This window comes from Falco peregrinus, chromosome 3, assembly GCF_023634155.1.
Source record: "Falco peregrinus isolate bFalPer1 chromosome 3, bFalPer1.pri, whole genome shotgun sequence".
Taxonomy (NCBI): domain Eukaryota; kingdom Metazoa; phylum Chordata; class Aves; order Falconiformes; family Falconidae; genus Falco; species Falco peregrinus.
In genome coordinates, this window is record NC_073723.1 from 31,601,533 (window position 1) to 31,622,084 (window position 20,552).

The 20,552-nt window shown below is 44.5% G+C and overlaps 1 protein-coding gene across 4 annotated transcripts; it reads left to right on the forward strand.

Moving 5' to 3' along the window:
* Window positions 1-298: 298 nt before the first annotated feature.
* Window positions 299-12,591, forward strand: TP53INP1 (tumor protein p53 inducible nuclear protein 1). Of its 4 annotated transcripts, XM_027777724.2 has the most exons (5): window positions 837-1,062; window positions 4,034-4,317; window positions 4,840-5,188; window positions 6,822-6,861; window positions 9,180-9,314. In XM_027777724.2, the coding sequence occupies exons 2-5, from the start codon at window positions 4,206-4,208 to the stop codon at window positions 9,195-9,197; spliced, it is 519 nt and encodes a 172-aa protein (XP_027633525.1). In that variant the 5' UTR covers window positions 837-1,062; window positions 4,034-4,205; the 3' UTR covers window positions 9,198-9,314. The 4 variants fall into 4 exon arrangements, with proteins under 4 accessions (XP_055655796.1, XP_027633525.1, XP_005231062.2 ...); XM_055799821.1 differs by lacking the exons at window positions 837-1,062; window positions 6,822-6,861 and adding an exon at window positions 299-427 and having other exon boundaries at window positions 4,837-5,188; window positions 9,180-12,591; XM_005231005.4 differs by lacking the exon at window positions 6,822-6,861 and having other exon boundaries at window positions 864-1,062; window positions 9,180-12,591.
* Window positions 12,592-20,552: the final 7,961 nt, after the last annotated feature.

The following is a 20,552-nucleotide window of genomic DNA, read 5'->3' on the forward strand; positions in this document are numbered from 1 at the left end:
AGCACGTTTAATTAGCCATCATTTTGCGTATGTGTTTGCGTTATAAATTAAGGTTTTGTAGACTGCCGTTAACTCTGTTCCTCACCACCTGCTTTCCGAGGTCTGTATTACTACCAGCTTAACGGAATAGCACTTTATTTCCCTAAACTTCGTAACCGGCGCCGGTAACGGCGGGAGGAGGGGGGGGTGGGGCGGGCGCGGGGGCGGGGCGGGGCGGGGCCCCGCCCCCGCGCCCGCCCCACCCCCCCCGCAGCGTCCCTGCCGGCCCGTCACGTGCGTTAGCGACAGCCGCCGCCGCCGCCTATTGGTGGAGGGGCGGGGAGAGGCGTGGCCAGGGCGGCCGGGCCGTCAGCTGCGCGCCGCGGCCGTAACAACAAAGGGCTCCGCGGGGTGCGGAGGCGGCGCGGTAGCGGGCGGTGCGGTGCGGGTGAGTTCGTTTAGCGGGATGGGGTCCGAGCACGCTGCTGTTGTCCCCGCGCACTGCGCGGCGGGGTGTAATGGTGCTTTGCGGTTCGCAAAGCAGCAGCGGAGGTCCCGTCTCTCCGTGCATCGGTCTCTCTCCTCGGATAAACGTAGAGACGGGGAGGGTTTTGCCCGTTTTACCGGGTGCTCGGCAGCTGGGGGTCGTGTGTGTGTGTCCCCACCCCGGGGCTGGCCGCCGGGGTGCAGCCGGGTAGGTGCGCAGCTGCTGCGGGCTCTGCCGGGTCACCCGCCGGTTCCGCTGCAAGCGGCGTGTGGGAGCCGCCTGCTGGTGGCGGGGGGCTGCGGCGGGGGGCGCCGGCGGCCGAGCTCCGGCAGATTGCTGCGGGGTGTGTGTGTCGCTTTTCGGTTTATTTGGTGTGCATCTCCTCTCCTCTGCTAGGATAGAAAGAAAAAAACCACCCTGTGTTTGTTGGTGGTTTTTTTTTAATGGGGTCGTGAGATCTCTTTGTAGTGCTGCATCCAGCCCTGGGGCCCCCAGCATAAGGACATGGACCTGTTGGAGCGAGCCCAGAGGAGGGCCATGACGATGGTCAGAGGGCTGGAGCCCCTCTGCTGTGAAGACAGCCTGGGAGAGTGAGGGTTGGTTGCTCACCCTGCAGAAGAGAAGGCTCCGGGGGGACCTTGCAGCTGCCTTCCAGTACCTGAAGGGGCCTAAGGAAAGCTGGGGAGGGGCTTTTTACGAGGGCAGGTAGTGACAGGGCAAGGGGCAGTGGCTTTGAACAGAAAGAGGGTAGATTTAGATTAGATATTAGGAAGAAATTCTGAACTGTGAGGGCGGTGAGCCCCTGGCAGGGGTTGCCCAGAGCAGCTGTGGATGCCCCATCCCTAGAAGTGCTCCAGGCCAGGCTGGATGGGGCTTTGAGCAGCCTGGTCTGGTGGAAGGTGTCTCTGCCTGTGGCAGGGGGGTGGGAGCTAGATGACCTCTAATGTCCCTTCCAACCCAAAGCATTCTGTGATTCTAGACGACAATACAATATTGTTGACATGCATCAGGTGTGTTATCTGTAACAGCCTCTTAATCACCGCTGTAGCTGAGTCAGTTGTTCCTGGTCTTTTCTTGCAGCTGGTAGTTCCTGTCTAAGAGCTACAGTATCTCTCTTTCAGTCTCTGTCTCGTTTGCCTCCCCTAACAAAGGCCCTTGATAACAGCATTACTTCTTGGTCCCCTTGCACGAGAATGTGCAAGTGTGGCATTTTTAAAGGCGCTTATCCAAAAGGATGCCAAAACATTGACCCGTTTCTAAATGATTCAGATGGTTTTTTTGGATCCTCCTTGGGGTGGAGGAAGGGGGAAATGGGACAACTGCTTTTGATCTACAGAAAGACATCTATGGGTAAAAAGCTGTAGTTTGTTTACGTTATGTTCTCAGGAATGGGGATATCTCTTTTCCTTGTTAGAGGTTAATTATTTGATGTTGCTGTGGATGCTTGTGGAGCCTTAATATAGGAGTGTGAGCTCTCATCTTGTACAAAACAGAAAAACAGCTTCTGCCTGAAGGTACTTCCAGCCTTGATCTAGGAAGGAGGTAATGCATGCATCTGGGAGTACAGGGAAAGCCAGTGCTGATCAGCGAGTACACTGTGGCTTGCTAGTTAGTTAGCCCAAAGAAAAAACAAACTCTTTTGTTCATAGGCCTTATGCCAGAAGAGGGTTAGGGATGGATGTGGAAGATAACTGGAAAGCTACAGACCTCAAACTTTCACTTTGAGTTCTTTTCTTTATCTGTGGTAAGCTCTGTCTGTAATTGAAGCACTCAAACCTTCTCAAGAAGATGCTCAGGAACACTGTGGGCATTTGGCGTTTCCTTGGGTAACCCATCCAGGGCTTAGCAGCCTTAATGGTTAAAAGCATTTCCTGCTAGTAACCACTGAAAACTTAACTTTACTGCAGTTAAAAGCTGCTTCTGCTTGCTGTGAACATAGGAGAAGGGAATAAATGTTTGCCTCTTTCTTCACGTAATTGACTACTGTTGTCGCTTCTTTCATTCGCTCTGTTAAATCTTTCCATTTGTCAAATTTTATTATGTTTCTGTAGACTTATGGTCATTCTTGCAGCTCTCTTGGAGAGCCCAGACGTTTAATTTCCGAGTGTGGTCCTAAAAACGAGCCTTTTATCACTACGGCAGCTGAGCCAGTTGTTCCTAGTCTTGTGTTTTCCTGTGGCTGATAGTTCCTGTAGAAGAACTTGAGTGCACTTCTTGAGTTACGCTGTACCTTTTCATATTGCTTCTGAAGAGTACTTTGAATTATAATCCTATCTTTCTGTGCTGTTTGAATAAAGAAGTAGCTGCATAAATGTCTATAGGAGCGCTATATGTATGGAGCAGGTGCTTGTCCTTGTAATGAACAAGTAGTTGATGGGGTCTGGTGTCCTGGGGTAGGATGGGGTAGGATGACGTAGGAGGCCAACCTGACCCTTTAGTGTGGTCTGAGAGTTACGGGTGAAGCAAGGTATACTGCCCTTAAATAATATTCATCATGGATTGTATCTTCTTTTAATGGCTGTGTGTGTCTAGTCTAGTGTGTCTTACTCCCTTTCTCTTCCTGAATGCAGACACTCATACCCTCTTACATGCATATCTTATTCCCTATTTAATTATTAAAGGAGTGTTTAATATGTAATAATTCTGACATGCTGTGATAATGCAAATATCACTATGGTGAAACTAATTTGCAGTTAAATTAGTGGATATTTTTCACATGTAGTCTTTTTCTGCTACTTCAATAGCTTCTATTTATCGACTCATATGTAAATATTCAAGGGCTGTAGGCATGCTAATCTGAAGTGGTTGAACATTCAGCTTCTCAGTGCTAACGGGATTTTTCACCTTAACTGCCAAATGCAGAGTTCAGGCTTATGGTGACTAATTACATGTAGATTTAGGGAAGTGTATTGAGTTTAAAACATTGGTTTTAATTAAGTATACAAGTTACTTTTCTTTGTTAATTAGACTTACCATACATGACTAGTTGGGCACTTGCTGTGAAAATGATGTCACCGGTGACTATCCAGTGCGCTTCAAGCCTGAAGGTGGGGCATGCCTGCCCACTGCATTAACTTGTAGGCGGTGCCTGTGAACTGGTGTGATGGGAGGGAGAAGAAGCTGCCTTGGGCACCCCTGGGAGCACTGGCAGGGATCTCTGGGAGAGGTCTGAGGCTGTGTCAACAGAGATGTGTTGTCTGGAGCAGAAAACATGCAATTGCCCTTTGCATCTTTCTCAGTCCAGGAGGAAGACAGACAGGGAGCATCTCGGTGAGCATAGGCACAAGACTGCTCTCCTCCCATAGGAGAAGATGGGATTTGACAGCTAAACAGCCCTTTGCATGGGAGGAGGGTCAAGAGGGAAGGCACTTGACTCTGAGAGACCTAGGCTTTTCCTGTATGCGTGTAGCTGGGAGGGGATGGTGAATGCCAGTGAAGCTGCCTCTCCTCTTAGGGAAAAATGTTCACTGGTACTTCTGACTGCACTAACGAGAGGGTTTTTTATTTGTTCCCTAGAGATGTTACATGTTGCTTTGTCATTAAGACCCTTGTCATCGTTTTTTGCAGGTTTCACATAAACTGTTTTCTAGTCATGCCTCTGTGTGCCCTGTACCTAAGCTGATAAAGCATCTATGCACTTTAATCTCAAGTCTATGCCACTCTGCTAGTACAGTGTGAGCTGTGCCTTGAACCTTGGATATAAAGACCTACCAGCCAAAGTCTTGCTCCTGCCTTAGTAATGTTCCAGAGGTTAAATAACATGCTCATGGGAGAGATTGATAGCTTGTCCAGCCAAGAGCCAGAGTTCAGTGAAAAAGAAGACGACGAGTGGATTCTGGTTGACTTTATAGGTAAGACATCTGTCAAATGTAAGCTCTGCCTTTGTCCTGCTCTGGCTCTTGTTTCTTCGCAAGGAAGCAAGACAAGCAAGTAGCCCGAGAGAAACTTTACCAAAAAAACCCCAGTGTAGATTAGAGCGTAGAGTGTCTTCGAAGCAAATGTACCAAAGCATGTTATGTAAATTCATGAGAAAAATGATGTCAGATTTAGAAGCCTGATACAGCCTTCAGCAGAACCACTTGTACAGATAAAATATTTGACTTATTACGCAATTTTATTGCTTTACTGATAGCACTTGTTTTACGTGTCTAGCATGGCTTATCAGGGAACTCCCTTTTCCCCTCCCCTTACTTTAAAAGAAAAAAAATAATGTATGTGCTAATAGGGTTTTATTTCTCTTTCTTTCATTTTTTTTTTTTTATATATATATATATATCTTGTTTCTGGCTACATGCAACCTTGTTGTTTTCTGCCTCCTGCAATCACCAACATCCATGGGTTCTGCTCGACTGACTAATGGCCACCTACAGCAGACACTTGCACTAATTGCTCCGTGGAGGAAGCAGACATCGCTGAAGCATCAACCACGGACGGCTCCCCGGTCTTCTCTTGTTTACCATCTCCTTTGGAACACTTGCCAGAGGCCAGCGAGTCTTGCTTCATCCAGTTTGAGTCGTGTCCCATGGAGGAGAGCTGGTTTATTACCCCTCCCCCATGTTTTACTGCAGGTGGATTAACCACTATCAAAGTGGAAACCAGTCCAATGGAGAATCTCCTAATAGAGCATCCCAGCATGTCTGTGTATGCTGTCCACAATACCTGTCACAGCCTTAATGAGACTGCATGTGGAGATGAGGAGTTTCACAGCCCAGGTAGTCCCAGGTATGTCTGACTTCTCTTGTCAGGAAGCCCTGTTGCTGAAAATATCTGGTTTCTACTTGATCAGCTTAGACACTTAATACTGAATTTTCCAGCTTATTTTGGAGCAGGTGAATAAAGCATGAATACTAGACAAGGTGGGTAGGGTGGTCAGGGCTGCCTGCCTGCTTAGAAAAATGTTATACAAGATGGTTGTGTCAGGAAACAGTTGGGTATGCTGTTCTGACACTGCAATGAATATTGATGGAGCCTAATTATTCCCTTGCAGAATATACTCTGGTCCTGTTGAAACTGGTGGTAGTTAACTCTGTAGCTGGTAACATAGATTTGAAAGCACTTTGCCCCCTTCATAGCTATGTGGATTTATCATAACTGTTAGTCAGTACCCTTTCAGTCATCTGATGAGATGAAAAATGTTATTTAATTATCCTGACAGGGAAGTCTTGTTTTAGTGTGGGTTTTTTTTCTGTTGTTCCTCAGCCTAGTGATAGATTAGGACAGGATTAAGTTTTTCCACAGGTGACTTGTGGAGCAAAAGCAAACTGAAATATTCCACAAAACTTAATTCCTTCAAGGTAGAATCTGTGCTGCAAACTTCTACTTTTAGCAAGGTAAGAAGCTGTGCTTTTTGGTTTCAGGTCCTAAAGAAGATCTGGCCATATGGGATTATTGCAGAGGCAGGTTTGCCATTACCTGCCGCTTCGGTGTTAAATGTCCAGTATATACATCTATACAAGTATAGTGTATGTAGATGTGTACATGTAGGGTATTACTTTGTTGTTATGATTCCACACTTGCCCATGTGTTCACTCATTAGGAAATAATTGGGTGTTTTGTGAGTCCTGGTTAATAACAAAGTGATTTTTTTTTTTGTACCAACTGGTGCTTACCTTTTAAAAATAATAAAAAATCATAGTATACTAAACTTTGTTACACAGGAAAAAATGAGTGTAGTGGTAGAGTTGCTGTAGGTAGATGCTGATTGACTTTTCTGATCATCTCTTTGCTGCATTTAAAGTTCTTGGTTCAAAGAAACAGGTGACATATTATACAGCAGCATGTCATCTCAAAGTATAGCGCTGATACTATTAGAGTGGGGGATTTGTGCAGTTTGTGAAGTTAAGCATCGAGAGTCTAGCTTAGCTTAAACCGGGGGGGAAGCTGTAAGCAGGCAGCAATGAGGGTCTGAAGGAGTCTGCAAGAAAACTGTAGACTGTGAGGCATGCCCTAGTGAAAGACAGTAGACCAGTATATCTAAAATACCAGTTTGCAGTGGACAGTAACACACAGTTGGATACTGACTTCAGTGGCTTGAACCGGGGATAATAGCGTAAATTCTTCTGGAGAAGAGTCCTGTCTTACAGTATACAGTTAAGCTGCTTTAATGTGTGGGGAGGCTAAAGGTGTGATGATCTTCAACTGGTATGTGAGCACGTTTCTTTATGCTGAATTCCTTGTCAGACGATCTAGACTTTTGTGTACTTTATGTTGAGTGGCAGAGCTGGGAGGAGACTTGAGTCTAAAGCTGAGGCAAACTACAGAAACTGGAAACATCAATGACACTGATAATGCAGTAAGTTTCAAAAGCTGTTTTGAAGTCTCTAGTGGTTTAATGGTTGGCCATTTAACATTGTAGGGCCAAGAAAAGCTGCTTAAGGCACACTGGCACAGTAACAGTAAGTACTGCTGGTTTGGGACAGTGCTTTTTGTTTGATCAGGCTGCTAGCAACACTGCTTCCTCTAGAGCCTTGTCTGCCAAAACAATACTGGGTATAGGACTAACCTTTGTGCCAAATGATGTTACTTGATCAAGCCTAACTACATCTGCTTTAACAATTCAAAATGCTAAGTGCAGAAAAATTACGTCGTTATTAATTGGGGTGGGGTCTGAAGCCTTTAATGTTTCTTGTGAGGTCTGGTTCTATAGTGCATCCAGCAGGACACTTTTGTTTTCTAGTGAAATAGATGATGGGGGGCAGCAGTGAATGTATGTAGTTTAGCTTTAGACACAGCCTGTCTAAAATTACACTTTGACAGTGTTGATGGAGGCTCATCAGCCCTGTTCTCTCGGTGCCTAGGGCTCACTAGTGCCAGGCTACCAAAGGCAACCACCAAGATACCAAAATGCTACGCTTTAGAAGAGTACGTGGCCTTTTAGTTAATTCAGATCACCTCTGCTATCCCAGTTTCGCTTTAAGATGACAAGTAGAAGAGTGTTGGTTTGCAAACCAGTGCTGGAAGGGTATTTGATAAGAAGGGGAGGAAGCTTAAATACCTTCAACCAGCAATTTTAAACCAGTTTTTCTCCTTTGGTGGAGGAAATATATTTGCTCCTTTTAAATTCCTTTCAGAGCAAAAGGATGTTGTATCAACTTCCCTCTGTTTGCCAGTTTAGTCGCCTTTCCATAACAAACCACGCTACTTTGTATTAGCAGTTGATGTCCTTTGCTAGCTAGTAACGTGCAACATGGGCATGGTTAGGAAGTATGGGTTCTGGTAAGTGTGGTGTGGCTTCCTAGCTCCTTACAGCTTTCCCCAGAAAGGCTTCATTTGGAATTCCACCTCTAGCACTGTAGCCCCGTATCTGCAGGCATCCTTGTGTAAATTAAACTGGTGTGATCTGCATAGAAGGTATTTGCAAGGCACCGTGAATTGATTTGTGTGATGTTATTCACTTATTTCTTGCTTTATATTTCAAGTGTTAGGTTTAGGGAAACATCCCGTGAATGAACAGGGGAAAAAACAGCATGTCACACATGGCTGTTCTGGAGTCTGTAGGCTTCATCAGTCATATCAAGCTACTCAAGAGCCAAAATCAAGTGGATTAGGATACTTGAAGGAAAAAAATTGTAGAAGGGAGGAACTGTCCCCATGCTGACAAGGTATTTTGCTCCAGTGTGGAGCTGGGGGACAGCAGAAGAGCTCACTTCTGTGCTAGATACTTGCAGCCCACCAAGAGCAAGGCCACAAGGGTGTGCCATGGGCACAGCAGACCAGACACGTCTACAGAGATGTGATACAATAAATGCATGTTAAGCTCTTCCAGAAGAGACTTTATTGTAGAGTCATGCTAGTGCTGAAAAACAGACTTCCCAAGAGACCTCTTGCTTGTGCTAAGCAAGCTCCTGCTCTTGCAGACACCTTTCTGGGGAACCACTGAGTTGACAGCTAGGCATGGAGTCCTGGGTGGGGGAAAAAGAAGGCAAGCAACTCCGATGCTACTGGTCTCACACCAACTGGGGCGCTCAGGCTTGTTATTTGCTTTGCTTTTAAAACTGCCAGGCTATTTTTAGCTTTACTTCGGAAGATTCAGGAAACGCCAGTGATTGTTCTGTCAAGTAGGGAAGTCGGTTTTCAATATGTCAGTCCCTGCTTGCATAGGCTGCTGGTTTGTTTTTTACTAGTGCATGATGGAGTAAGGGTTTGCCAAAACTGCTGACTCTCTGCTCGTGAAATCTAGAGGGCTGGTTGAGGAACAATCCTTCTAAGTTATTTCCTGTGTGTGTCACAACTGGTCTATCTTTTCTGTTCCTCTGCATGAATGTTGTTTGGATTTACTCATGTGGCTGGCAATCCAGTGACACTTCCATTAGCATCCTTGTTTTCAGGCTGAGCCACCGATGTTCAAGATGATTTTTAAACCTGAACTTTGCCTAGCGGATAACGCAAAGGCTTCTAAAGCTGGAGCAGTGTGACACACATTGCCTTTTATTTCTGATCTATGTTGCATCTTGGGCTTAGGGAGGTGGGGTGGGGAAGGAAGGGTGCAAAAGTCCGAAGGCTGTTGTGGTGCCCTTGTGCAGCACTGTGTATTACTTCCCAGTGCAGTTTTCCTGAACTGGCTTGACCTCACCTCCGCCCAGATCTCTGTCCAGTAGAATAAGAGTGCCCTTTTGAAATGCTGGATGTTGATGTCTGTGTTCTGCCCTTCATAGTTTGCTTGTCTTTCCAATGCACCTCAGTAATGACAGATATCTGCTTGCTCCATTTCTAGACTGGAGGCCCGAAATGAAACGGGACAGCGTGTTCACTGCTATGTCACAGCTCTTGCTACTCGTTCAGCTTTTCTGGAAAAAAACAAGAGCTTTCGTCCTACCCACTGGATAAAAGACCGTAATGAAAGACACTATCTCAACAGAAACAGTCTCCGTCGCCAAAACCTTACCAGGGATTGCCACTCTCGGCAAATCAAGCACAACGGACTGTTTGTTCACCAGCCTTGCCAGCGTCAGTTCAATTACTGATGGCTTTTGTGGTTTTAATCTATGGTCTAATTGTTTTTTAGGTTGCTCTTGTTTTCATGCATAGGTAAGTGTGGTCAATCTGAAGCTGATCGTCAATCCCTCAAACACAATCATAACTAGAGTTGCATTTTTTTTGAAATGGCACATAACACTCTGAACATTTTGCAGCAGTCCTAAATGTTGATGTTAAATATCAATGTCTCGGAAGCCTATCAGTACAATATTTGTGTGCTGTTTTATAAACTATGATGTATAGATGGGTTCTTAGTTTGTATTTTAAAGGAACTTAACTGAGGTGGAAATCAGTTACATTTTGCGTTCATTGAAGTGGAGTTAGAAAATTTGAGGTTAGCCGTATGCTGTAATGACTAGTACTTGACAGCTTGTATATCTGTCCATATTCAGCATACGTGATTACTTCCTAACAAGAAAATACTACAGCTGCCAGTGGATATTACATAGCTATGCTGAACTGTTACGAGAAGGACATCTAATCTGAATTGCCTAGTACCCACTTGTGTTAGTGGAGTCTGTGTAGGTATGTTGGGTACTTGATATGGGTATTGGAAAAGAGTTAAATGTCCCCCCAGTATTGTTGCAGTGTGATATGGCACTGGTGTTACAGGTGTGGTACCTCATAGTGGAGTGGAAGGAAAAGTGGACCTATGGGTTAAGTGCAGACACACAGCCCAGAGACCTGACCTGGGTTTTACTCGGTGCAGTTTGAGTTCTTACTCCCTTTCTCTAACTCTTCTCTTTCTGTCTCTGAAGGATGTATTTCCCCTACGCTATTTCATTTACTCTTTAGTCTAGTTAAAGGAAGAAGATGGTGGATCGACTGTTCTTTTAATCCCATCAGTAGCTGACCGCTTTTTAAAGAAGTCAGGCTGATGGCAAACTGCTTCTGAGCTGCTAATTGCTGTTAGGTTGTCTCATATTTACAGATTGAGAATAACTCAAAATTAGCTAGAAGGAAGGTTTTATTAGAAATTCTCCTCATTCTCTGTCTGTCTTCTATGAAAATGAAGTCTGAGTTAATTGTGACTGAAAATGAGGGGCAGTGTGTGGCAAGGAGAAGAGGATGCTGAAAAACAGTCTTATAGAGCTCAACACAGTGATAACAGGGTGTTTAAGAATTGAGATGGATCAACAGCAGTTGTTCCCTTGGCCCATTGAGGGCAGAAGGACTGGATAGCAATTTTGTGGGCCAACAGGAAAGAAAAGCCATTCAAAACTAACAAGTAGTTTTCTTAAAAACACTTTGCAAGATGTTTTGGAAGTTGGTGGGCACTTAAAAAAAAAAAAAGTATATGTATTACACAGCAGCCACATGGCCTGCTGAACCCCAGTAGATTAATTTAGGAAGGAGGTTAAATGGTTAGGGAGGTGAGGAAGCAGAAATCTGCATTGAAAGAAGGGGGGAAATATAAGTGAATTATCCCCCTTTCTGTCAGTGCTTGATGTGACTTACTGTGTTTTACCTTGTGTTCAGTGCCTAGGGCATAAAAGTGTTAACGTGATGTTCAACCATGTCTTCCAGCAGTCCTTAAACAGAAGTTAGTATAAGGAGCCTTTGAAATTAGGCAAGATCAATAATGTGAATTATTCCAGACCTGTGAAGTATTTTAAATTCAGCCAAATGCTTCAGTTTCCCTGAAGCAAAACCCCAACGGTTTGGATTGACCTTGATGTAGTGGTACTGTTGCACATTCTGCAGCTGGAATTGCAGAACATATTTAGTGTACAGGAAACAGCATTCATAACATCTGTTTCAATGCAGATGTGCTGCTTCACTGGGATTAGTTAAGATCGTTGCAAAGGGATGTTGACAAGTAGTTAAACATATAAAAGCTAGAGGTGCTGTCCTGGGTATGCTAGTCTCATCTGATTTTTTTTTTTTTTTTTTAAGACACACTGAATTCATATGGACAGTGAAAGAACAAAATCAGTCACGTCGTGAGAATCCAAAACCGATTTTGTTACTACTCTTTTTCAGCAGTATGTGCCCATGTCCATAAAATTCTTTTGTGGTCCGAATACTCCAGTTTATCTGCAAATAGCTGCAGTTTCACTAGTCTCTCATCTGTTCACAAATGCTCTTGCTTGCTTCAGATTATTTACCTTTATCACTCCAGCTTTTTGCCAAACTTCCTTCTCACTGCCAACTTTCTAGCTCAGGAAAATTCTTTGCTTTCCTGTGGTTTTTCTTTATATAAAAGTAACTACTTTCCTTCAGCTTTAATTTTCTTAAAGTGAAATGAAGGAAGATGGAGTCTCCAGCTCCCCGTGTTGGAAAGAGTAAGTAACCCTTTAACTCTTAATGGGGAGATAGTTGAGAGTGTAAGGCTCCCAGGCATTACAATGAGAGCCTTGGTCTGGTCTTAAATGCAACTTTAGACTGCTCCTGGAATTGGGAGATACTGATCTTTTTATACTGCATTACTAGATGACTTTCTGGTGATGAAAACCTATATCTTTCAGGATATAAACTATTTTGTTGCACAAAGCTGTGCTTCTCAATTTGTAATATTGGAAACCATATTATTGTGCGAGTACTGCATCAATGGCTTTTTGTTAATTTGTTTTACATATTTATGTTGGTCTAGCCCTGTTTTGTGCCTGGAGCTATTGGGCAATTAGATTTGTTTTGGTTTTCTGTTATAATAGTGAGCTGTGTGGCTTTTGTATAGTTTTTTGAATTGTATTCGTGTGTGGTTTTTCTTGTAAAAGTGGAGGCCTTGCACTGTCTCATACTGATTGATATTCATGAATCTTGCAGAAACTGTATTTTCATATGTATTGGTCAATAGACAGACTTGCATTTTAAACTGTGCCTTCTACACAGCAAACTTGAAGATTCAAAAGGGACATTTCAGTTAGGATTAATACTGTACAGCAGTCTATGCATATATGGCAGCTTCTCTCCAGAGCCACTTCTCTATTTGTAGCAGTCCTTTTGATACAGAAGAATGTCTGGCTCTTATTTTTAATAGTGTAACACAAGCTGAAAACCGACAAAATACAGCACTTTGCCAAAAAGTAGCATTGCTTAACCGGTGTGTATTTACTAAAGCGATCTTCTGTATTTTGTTTTCATAGTGCGTTCTGCGCACCATGGGGAGATGTGATCTTAACTCTCAATAAAAGATGGCCTATTACAAATTGTCAGTCTGTTCTTCTACGTTACAGGTCAGTCAAAATCCAAATGCCTGAGCACCCTGTTCAGGATTAGGAGGTGCAAGTACCAAGTATCTTGGAATGCTTGCTATAGTGCAGGAGTTCCTTGGGGAATCAGTTTGCATTGCTGATCGAGTGACAATGCACGGTTCAAGTAGTGCTACACATCTCTGCCAATTGGTGTGTTTCCTGATCAGCGTGCAGAAGTGCTATAGGTGAACAGGACAGAGATAAAAACACACTACCACTTAAAGCATGAACGGGGTGGGGGGAAAGTTGTTCCTTATCTAGGCTGAACCTCTCTTGTTCCAGCTCGTACGCATTGCCTGTCATCCTCCTGCCACACACCGCTGAAGCATCTGTATGGAAGACTGCTGTTAGCATTTAAGGTGGAAGCAGGGACAGGTAACCTGTGAGGGGCATGGGGATCCTGTGCAAATGTCCAAGGATCGGCTTAGGGAAGCCAAGCCATCTGTAGCTGAACCTGGCAAGGGATGTAGAGGACAACGGGTCTTTCACAGGTATATCAGCAGCAAAAGGAAGATCGGAGAAAACATGGGCCTGCTGCTAAACTGGGCAGGAGTCCTCATGACAGAAGACCTGGAGAAGGCTGAGGTACTCCATGTCTTTGCCTTGGTCTTGGCTGCTAAGACAGCCTTTCGTAACTGCAGGCCTCTGAGGCCAGTGGGAAAGGCTAAAGCAAGGAAAATCAACCCTTGGTTGAGAAGAATCAAGTTAAGAAATGCTTAGAGATAGGACAGACACAGATCTATGGGACATGTCTGTGACCGGCAAGGGAACTGGCTGATACTGTGAAGCTGTTCTCTGTTATCTTAAAGGTTGTAATGGACAGGATTCCTGAGGGCAAGGAGAACAAGGGCAACTACGAGACAGTCAGTCTCACCTTGATCTCTGGGAAGATGATGGAGCAAATAATCCTGGAAAGCACAAACACGAACAAGAAGGTGATGAGGAATAGCCAGAATGGATTTATGCAGGAGAAGTCATGCCTGACAACCTGGTAGCCTTCTACGTAGATGACTGGCTTAGTGGATGAGGGGACAGCAGTGGATCTTGAGTTTAACAGGGCTTTTAACACGGTCCCCCGTTACATCCATAATTCACCAGTTTGGGAGGGCCATGTAAGTAGGTGAGCAGGTATGTTGAGAACTGCTGTGCTCAAAGGGTTGTGATCAGTGGCACGGAGACTAGCTGGAGGCCAGTTGCTACCAGTGTACTCTGTCAACAGTGGATCTTATACTCTTAAAAACCTTCATTAATGACCTGGGTCATAAGGCAGAGTGCACCATCAGCAAGTTTGCAGAAGATGGGAGAAGTTGTTCATATACCAGAGGGCTGTGCCTGCCATTCAGAAGGACCTTGATAGCCTGGAGAAAGGGGCTGACAGGCACCTCGTGGAGTTTGACAAGGGAAAATGTGGAGTCTTGCCGCAGCAGGAAAAATAACCCCAGGCCAACTGACTGGAAAGCTTCGTGGTAGGTAGGAAAGGTATGGGCGGACACCAACTTGGCCATGACCCATCAGTGCACCCTGGCGGACTCCAAACCGGAAAGTTTCCTGGGCTGCGTTAGGGAGGGTGTTGGCAGCAGGTGGCATCTCCTGCCCCTCCGCTTCGGTCTGGTGAGGCACGTCTGAACGCTTTGTCCCCTGCTGAGGTCCCACTGCAAGAGAGACGTGGACATCGGGGAGCGTATCCAGCAAGGGGCTGGGGAGGCGGTGATAGGATCAAAGACTGAGATAATGGGAAGAGGCTGAGAGCTGGGCTTGTTTAGGCTGGAGAAGAAAAGGCTGGGATCTTGTCAAGGTGTATAAACACCTGATTGGGGGCAATAAGGAAGACAGACCCCGGCTCTTCCCTAGTGGTGCCTGGTGAAAGGACAAAGGTAATGGGTGCAAGCTGAAATACGGGAAATTCTATTTAAATGTAAGAAATAGGCTCGCTGGTCGTGTCCAGGTTGTTCTTGTGGGTTCTTCTGAAACCATGTGTGATTTTGGTTTTTTCCTCTGGTCATCAGGGATTGTTGATTCCTGTGGCTTTTCAAAGATTGTTGAATGGCCTTGCACAAATATCAGCCGTCTGTCTTGGCACATGGGTTGCAGGCTGTTGGGTTCCATGGACTTGTATGGGCTGAGTTGTTGCAAGTGGTCCCTGACTTCATTCTCACCCACTGAAATAACTGGGTGAAAAATGATCTAGCTGTCAGTGATGAAAAGGAGTTTGTGCAACAAAGCATCCGTCTTCCCAGAGCAAGCACTGAATAAAAGGTTTCCTCTTCAAGTGCAGATTTTGTGATCCATACATTTATCAAAGCAGCAAGTCTATGTGGAGCGCTGTAGAGTATTCTGCAGCAGAAAGTTTGACCAATTATGCCTGTATAATTGTATCCATACAGATAACCTGACATAGCTATGCTGATAGTGTTCCTCTTGGGGGTGCTTAGTTCAGACTTAATGCAGCTTTTTAAATTTAGGTTGGACACTTTCCAAAACATCATGAACTAGTGATTTTTTTTTTAAAAACTTCTCCAGGCCAAAGCAAAAATGTTCATATAAAGGGTCATATTAATGTAAACATACTGACCTAGATTCTCATTTTACATTCTAGTTTTCCTGTTTGTCTAAATCCTTATACATCTCTGATGAAGCTGACATACTAATTACTGTTCTTTCTGACACAACACTGATGGAGGCACTCTGTTTCCTTACTGAGTCATTTGATATCTGTTTTCTTTGTCTTATTGACTTCTTTTGGTGCATGCTTATAACCACAAAATGTTGTCGCCAACGTCATTGAGTAATACCTGCAAGGAGGGTTCAGGCTTTTTAACACACAGAGAAATGACTCATCAAAAGAAGCTGCTGCTGCACTGTTGTTCCCATGATGTGGTCGTGATAGATCAATCAGAATAAATGGGACTGAACTTAACAGGTTGCATATAATTTTATTTTTTTTCCTCAGCCAGCCTTTTTCTTCATGAAAATACCGTCCTGGAGCTATTGCTATATAACTAATACTTCAGAAGTTTAAGTCTATTGACTTGTTCCAAAGTTTTGTGGGCAGATTGATAGTTGGACACTCAAATATCTTAATGAGGAAGAGAACTAAACTGTAATTTCATGGGCAAGTTAAGGAAAAAAGAATAATAGCCAAAAAAGGAAACCCAGGTAGGAGTAACAAAACTAGGCTAGTGGCCAGGAGCAGACTTCAGATCTCAACTTGCAGACGTGGTCTGTGCCATAAGTCTATACTTTCTTCTAAGTGCAGCCTTCACAGTGTTGTGTCCAAGCAAGATGACCTAGTCGGCCAATAAGAAATGATGCCCCAAAGTGGGCTAAAAAGAGTCACAGATTCCCTGAAATGGTGCTCTGCAGAGAACTAGTAGAGGCAGAGAGGTGAGGAGGAGGGCGGCTTTTGGGATATGTTGGTGAGGGCCAAAGGCTGTCAATTTTTGCAAGGTGAATCAAGAAGATGAGATTGTGGTTGAGAAAGTGTGTGTGTGCATGTGTGACATGGGCGGAGATATCCCCTTGTCCACTCACAGCAGTGAATTTCAGCTCCAGCTCTTCTGCCTGTGGTGTGGGACTGAGAAATAGGAGATGGATGTGTCTTGTATTAAATGGGCAGGAAAGAGAGAAATTTGGCTTCTGTAGCTGGTGACAAACCACCAAACAGCTGAATTAGTACATACGTCTTTACTAATGGTGGGCAGTTTGGGTCGGGTATTAGCTCCTGCACATCACCTTTGCCTCTGGGGAGATCTGTGATGTGCCCCAAACATAGCCAAGACCGGGGCTGTGGGCAATCATAAGTCTTAGTCCCAGGTGTTGAAAAGGTGTTTACTACAGTGCTTAGGAGCTGGAGCATCAGCAGTAAATACTCTTCGTGTTGCATGCTTGGGAGGCAAAGTCCTGAGCCCAGGGCCCAGCAGCTGTAGGTCTGATGAGGTGATGTGAATCACCTGAATAAGGAACCACCTGCACTCCTAGGTCAGAGGTTGAGCCAGGAAGCAGAGGGTGTTCTCTGGTGGCCAGCTGCTTACCTCTCCTGGCAGCAGGGGAAAGGGATGTCTCCTAATATGCTGCCCACCCTAGGAGGTCATGGTGAGGATAAGTTCATCTGTCTTGGTTTTCAAAAGTACTGTATTATTGTCCTACTTTTGTTCTATACAGCTCTTTTCTGTCACCTGAAATTCCTTCTTTTTCCCTCCCTACACTTACCTCCTGGTCCAACAGGTGTAATGTTTACAGCCTAGTGGTGAAGCAATGCGGGAAAACTTGAGGAAGGTGCATCTTGTTATTTCTTTGAGATGTGGACAGGAGATCCAACACAGGGGTAGATGAAGATAGATGCTTGGCTATTAGTCACAGGTGCTGCTTCCCACTGCAGAGATGTTGTCCTTATTGGGGTGTGACTGCGGGCTTTGTTCAGGGGATAAACCACAAGGATTGTATTTTGGAGGTGTTTCATCTTTGGTGTGTTGAAAGTGGGAGTTTAAGGGTCTCTGACAGGACGTGGATAAAGCCTATCCTGCACAAAAGGGCTTTCAGGACAAGATAATGTTTATTCCAAGCTTATTGCTGAGAAAGACACATGATCTCAAGAAGAAAAAAGCTATTAATGAGAGCCAGAAGGACACAGATGGTTGGTTTGCTTTATGAATGCTGTGAAGTGATGTCGTCTACTTCTGAATGTGGGTTTAAAAGGTTGGTAACGCTCTGCTCCCCCTGCTTTAAATTAATGCCTTGAAAAACTAATGGCAAAGGAAATCCTTGTATCGTGCTATACTGTTGTAGGTCTGACCCTGCAAATTTTAAGGGAACTGTTAACTTATTCTTGATCTCCACATGAGTTTTCTTCACCTATTATAAAAATAATTTGTCATTAACAAGTATAACAATAAATTGTTACACAGGCTGCTTATCAACAGCTGGTCATTGCCTATGCTCTCTGTTGTTGGTGTTGATCTTAGAAAGACATATTCACAAGCTTATGACTAAAAGGTTTACTCTCTGTTATATTTTAGCTAGCAGGTTCTTCATAACTGTAACTTCCTCCCCACCAAACCAGGAAAAAAAAACCACCTCCAAAACCATCCAACAAAATAAGTCAGTCTCATAAGGTCTTAAAAATATTCCTTAATGTGTATTAAACTGGATTACGCCTTGTTTGAAAATGTTTCGTTTCAGAGATATCACGAAAGCAGTAGAATATTATAGGTTCTAACAGAAAAAAAGGGGGTTGAAACCTCAGGGTTTCAAGTTATCCCATCCTGTTCAACAAAAGAAAACATTACAGTTTAGAAAGGATGCAACTCCTACTAAAGGATTTCTCTTTAGGAATGGTATAAAGCTTTAGTGGTGCTTTGCCTGCCTATGTAGTTGGAGCCATCCTGCAATGACTAAGTTTAAAACTCATAAAAACAATGTTGTTAATCCACACAAGGCTCTTGGAGCAGGCTTTTCCCTTAACTAAGTTACAGAATAGCTTTGACAACATGGCTGTGACTCCAAGGACAAAACCTAGCAGCAAAGCGAGTGAACGTAGTGAAGTATTTACTGCAGTAAGATAGGAATACAAGGGGCGATACTTTGTGTTATTTTGTGCCTGGATCACAGTGGAGCTGTGTAGAAACGTTTACAATGAAATACTGCTCCTTTCCTTGGGAGCAACCAGGTATATTCAAAGGCTCTGGGAGAAGAGCAGTATTAAGCACACTCAGTAACTGGATTGATCCTTGTGGCTCTTGATTTGTGCTTTATAGATCCCTGGTAAGACTCTGGGCTCTTTCAAAGGGGGCTCCATAAAAGGATTACCACGAAAAGAAACCTCAGCTGTGTAAACTTGTAAGGAAGGTCACATAATTCCCACCTTTCAATCGGGTTCACACCCACCTGCTCTGGAACATACCTAGAAGTGGTAATTACAAAGAGAAAAAAAAAAATAATAAAACTGCTAGACTAATCTAAAAGGACTTACCAGATCCCAGCACAAATGCTGCTTAGCAGTTGTAGTGTATTTCTAGAAGCTTAAAAAAGTCTTCTCTCTTTTACACTTATCCCCTCTAAGGAGGCATCCACATAAAGAAAGGCAGTGTATTGTGCGTTCACTCCCTTGGAAATGTCCCCGTGTGGACTAAATTAAGTTACTTTTATTGCCACATCAAAAGGTCAGTGCGTTAGCTTGCATTAAAATCATAATTTCATTGTCTGCAGCAGGGTTTTGTTATACGCTAGCTTCTGGGGGTTTTTTTTCTGTACTGCTGAAAATTTATGGGAGAAGTCACTGGCAGGGTGGAGAATGCTCATGGGACCTGGTGCACTCTCGACTACTGAGGCAAAACCCCAAATATGGTGGCACACGACCTGCAGCATCTCACATCAAAAGGTGTGGAAAAATGAGCAGCATAGTCATTACAGTCTTTGTGCTGAGACCTATTCATGGCAGACCCGATCCATTAGTTTTTAGCTGCTGCTCACTTAGTATTCTCCTTTCAGAATGTGCCATCGAATTTATTCCTGATGCACCAAAACAGCTTTACTGCTTGGAGGCTGGCTGCCACCAAGCCCTGATTAGACACCTTATGAGGGTTGGAGGTTTTTTTAGGGAAAAGATATTTTGTCTTCCCTGTCTTGCTAGCCCTCTTATGAAGTTCCAGTTCTTTTTTAAAAAAGTTGGCTGTGGTAGGGTTTCAACTTCAGCAAGTCAGTTAAAGGCCCAAGGTTAGTTAAGTTTACTCAAATTCAGGAGGCCACCTTCTCTTTGTAGTCAGTGGAGTGGGAGATGCGCTTCCAGACAGCAGGATACATCTTGCTGGTGAACTTTGGTGGGGATGAACTAACAGAGCTACCTGCATGTCTACTTTAGGCGTCCCAAATTATGACATGAGTTAGATTTCTGGAAATGAGCTGGTACAATATACACAGTTGACAAAGATTGTTTCGAAGTGGCAATGGATTCCAATAGATGATGGTGGTTTGTGGGCTTTTTTTGTGTCCCTTTTGAGCTATAACTAGGAGATTTTCTTCATGATAAGGACTGGAACGGGCATTTAGCAAAGCTGAGGAGGCTGGGTGGTTGCAACATCCATCTCGCACATTTGTCGTGTGTGTTGCTTTACTTGAACTTTGCAGGAATTGTTGTCCTCACTCCATCAGGAGCTGTAAGCACCTGCCTTGAGAGATGGCCTTGCTGCCCAAAACTTGTGGCCTGTTAAACTGCTGTTAGTGACACTATTGTAACATCTCTGCCTTTGGTGGGCTGCGCTGCCTTTTCTCTTGCCTTTTAAAATGGCAAAGCTATGAGAAAGTAAGCACCAAAACCTGGTTATCATGCTTAATTACTGTAATATGTATTTGGAGGCAAAAACAATGCTTGCTTTTTAATAGCATTACACCTGGGAAAAGAAAAAGCAGAAAGAAAGAAGTGAAAAAAAGGGTGATGAGATTGGTTTTCTTGAAGGCAGCCACTGCTTCTCTCTGTGCTGTTTCACCGCATGCACAGTCTGCGCTGCAAGAGGGGAAGCACCAGTTCTTCCCCATCGGCAAAATGGCCACAGGCACCCCACGCTGAGGTGAAGGGCCTGTGTCCGCGCACAGCTCCTGCCGTGGGTGTTTCAAGGCAAAGCATGCATTTGAAGCAGTGCCGAGTACATGGTGCCATGGGGTTTGGTTACTTTTGGAGTGGTGTGGATTATTTAGGGATATTTGTTAAGAAAACGCTACATAACCATTGAGCGATCTTGCTGGTGGTGGGTGGCATGCCTGGCACTGGGGTTAAGCTTCGGCATTGTCTCCTGACAGGGAAGGGGACCGCGGGGTGAGTGCTGCCGCGGTGGGCACTGCTGCCCGGGGGCTCGGCGGGGCCCCGCGGGGGGTGGCGGCCGGGCTGGCAGGTCGTGTCGAAGGCGACCGGGCAGGGGACAGGG

Coding starts and splice junctions, on each gene's coding strand:
- TP53INP1 (XM_055799821.1), top strand. CDS start 4,206: ATGTTCCAGAGGTTAAATAACATGCTCATGGGAGAGATTGATAGCTTG. Junction 4,318..4,836: donor GATTCTGGTTGACTTTATAG/GTAAGACATCTG, acceptor GGCCACCTACAG/CAGACACTTGCACTAATTGC. Junction 5,189..9,179: donor CACAGCCCAGGTAGTCCCAG/GTATGTCTGACT, acceptor CTCCATTTCTAG/ACTGGAGGCCCGAAATGAAA.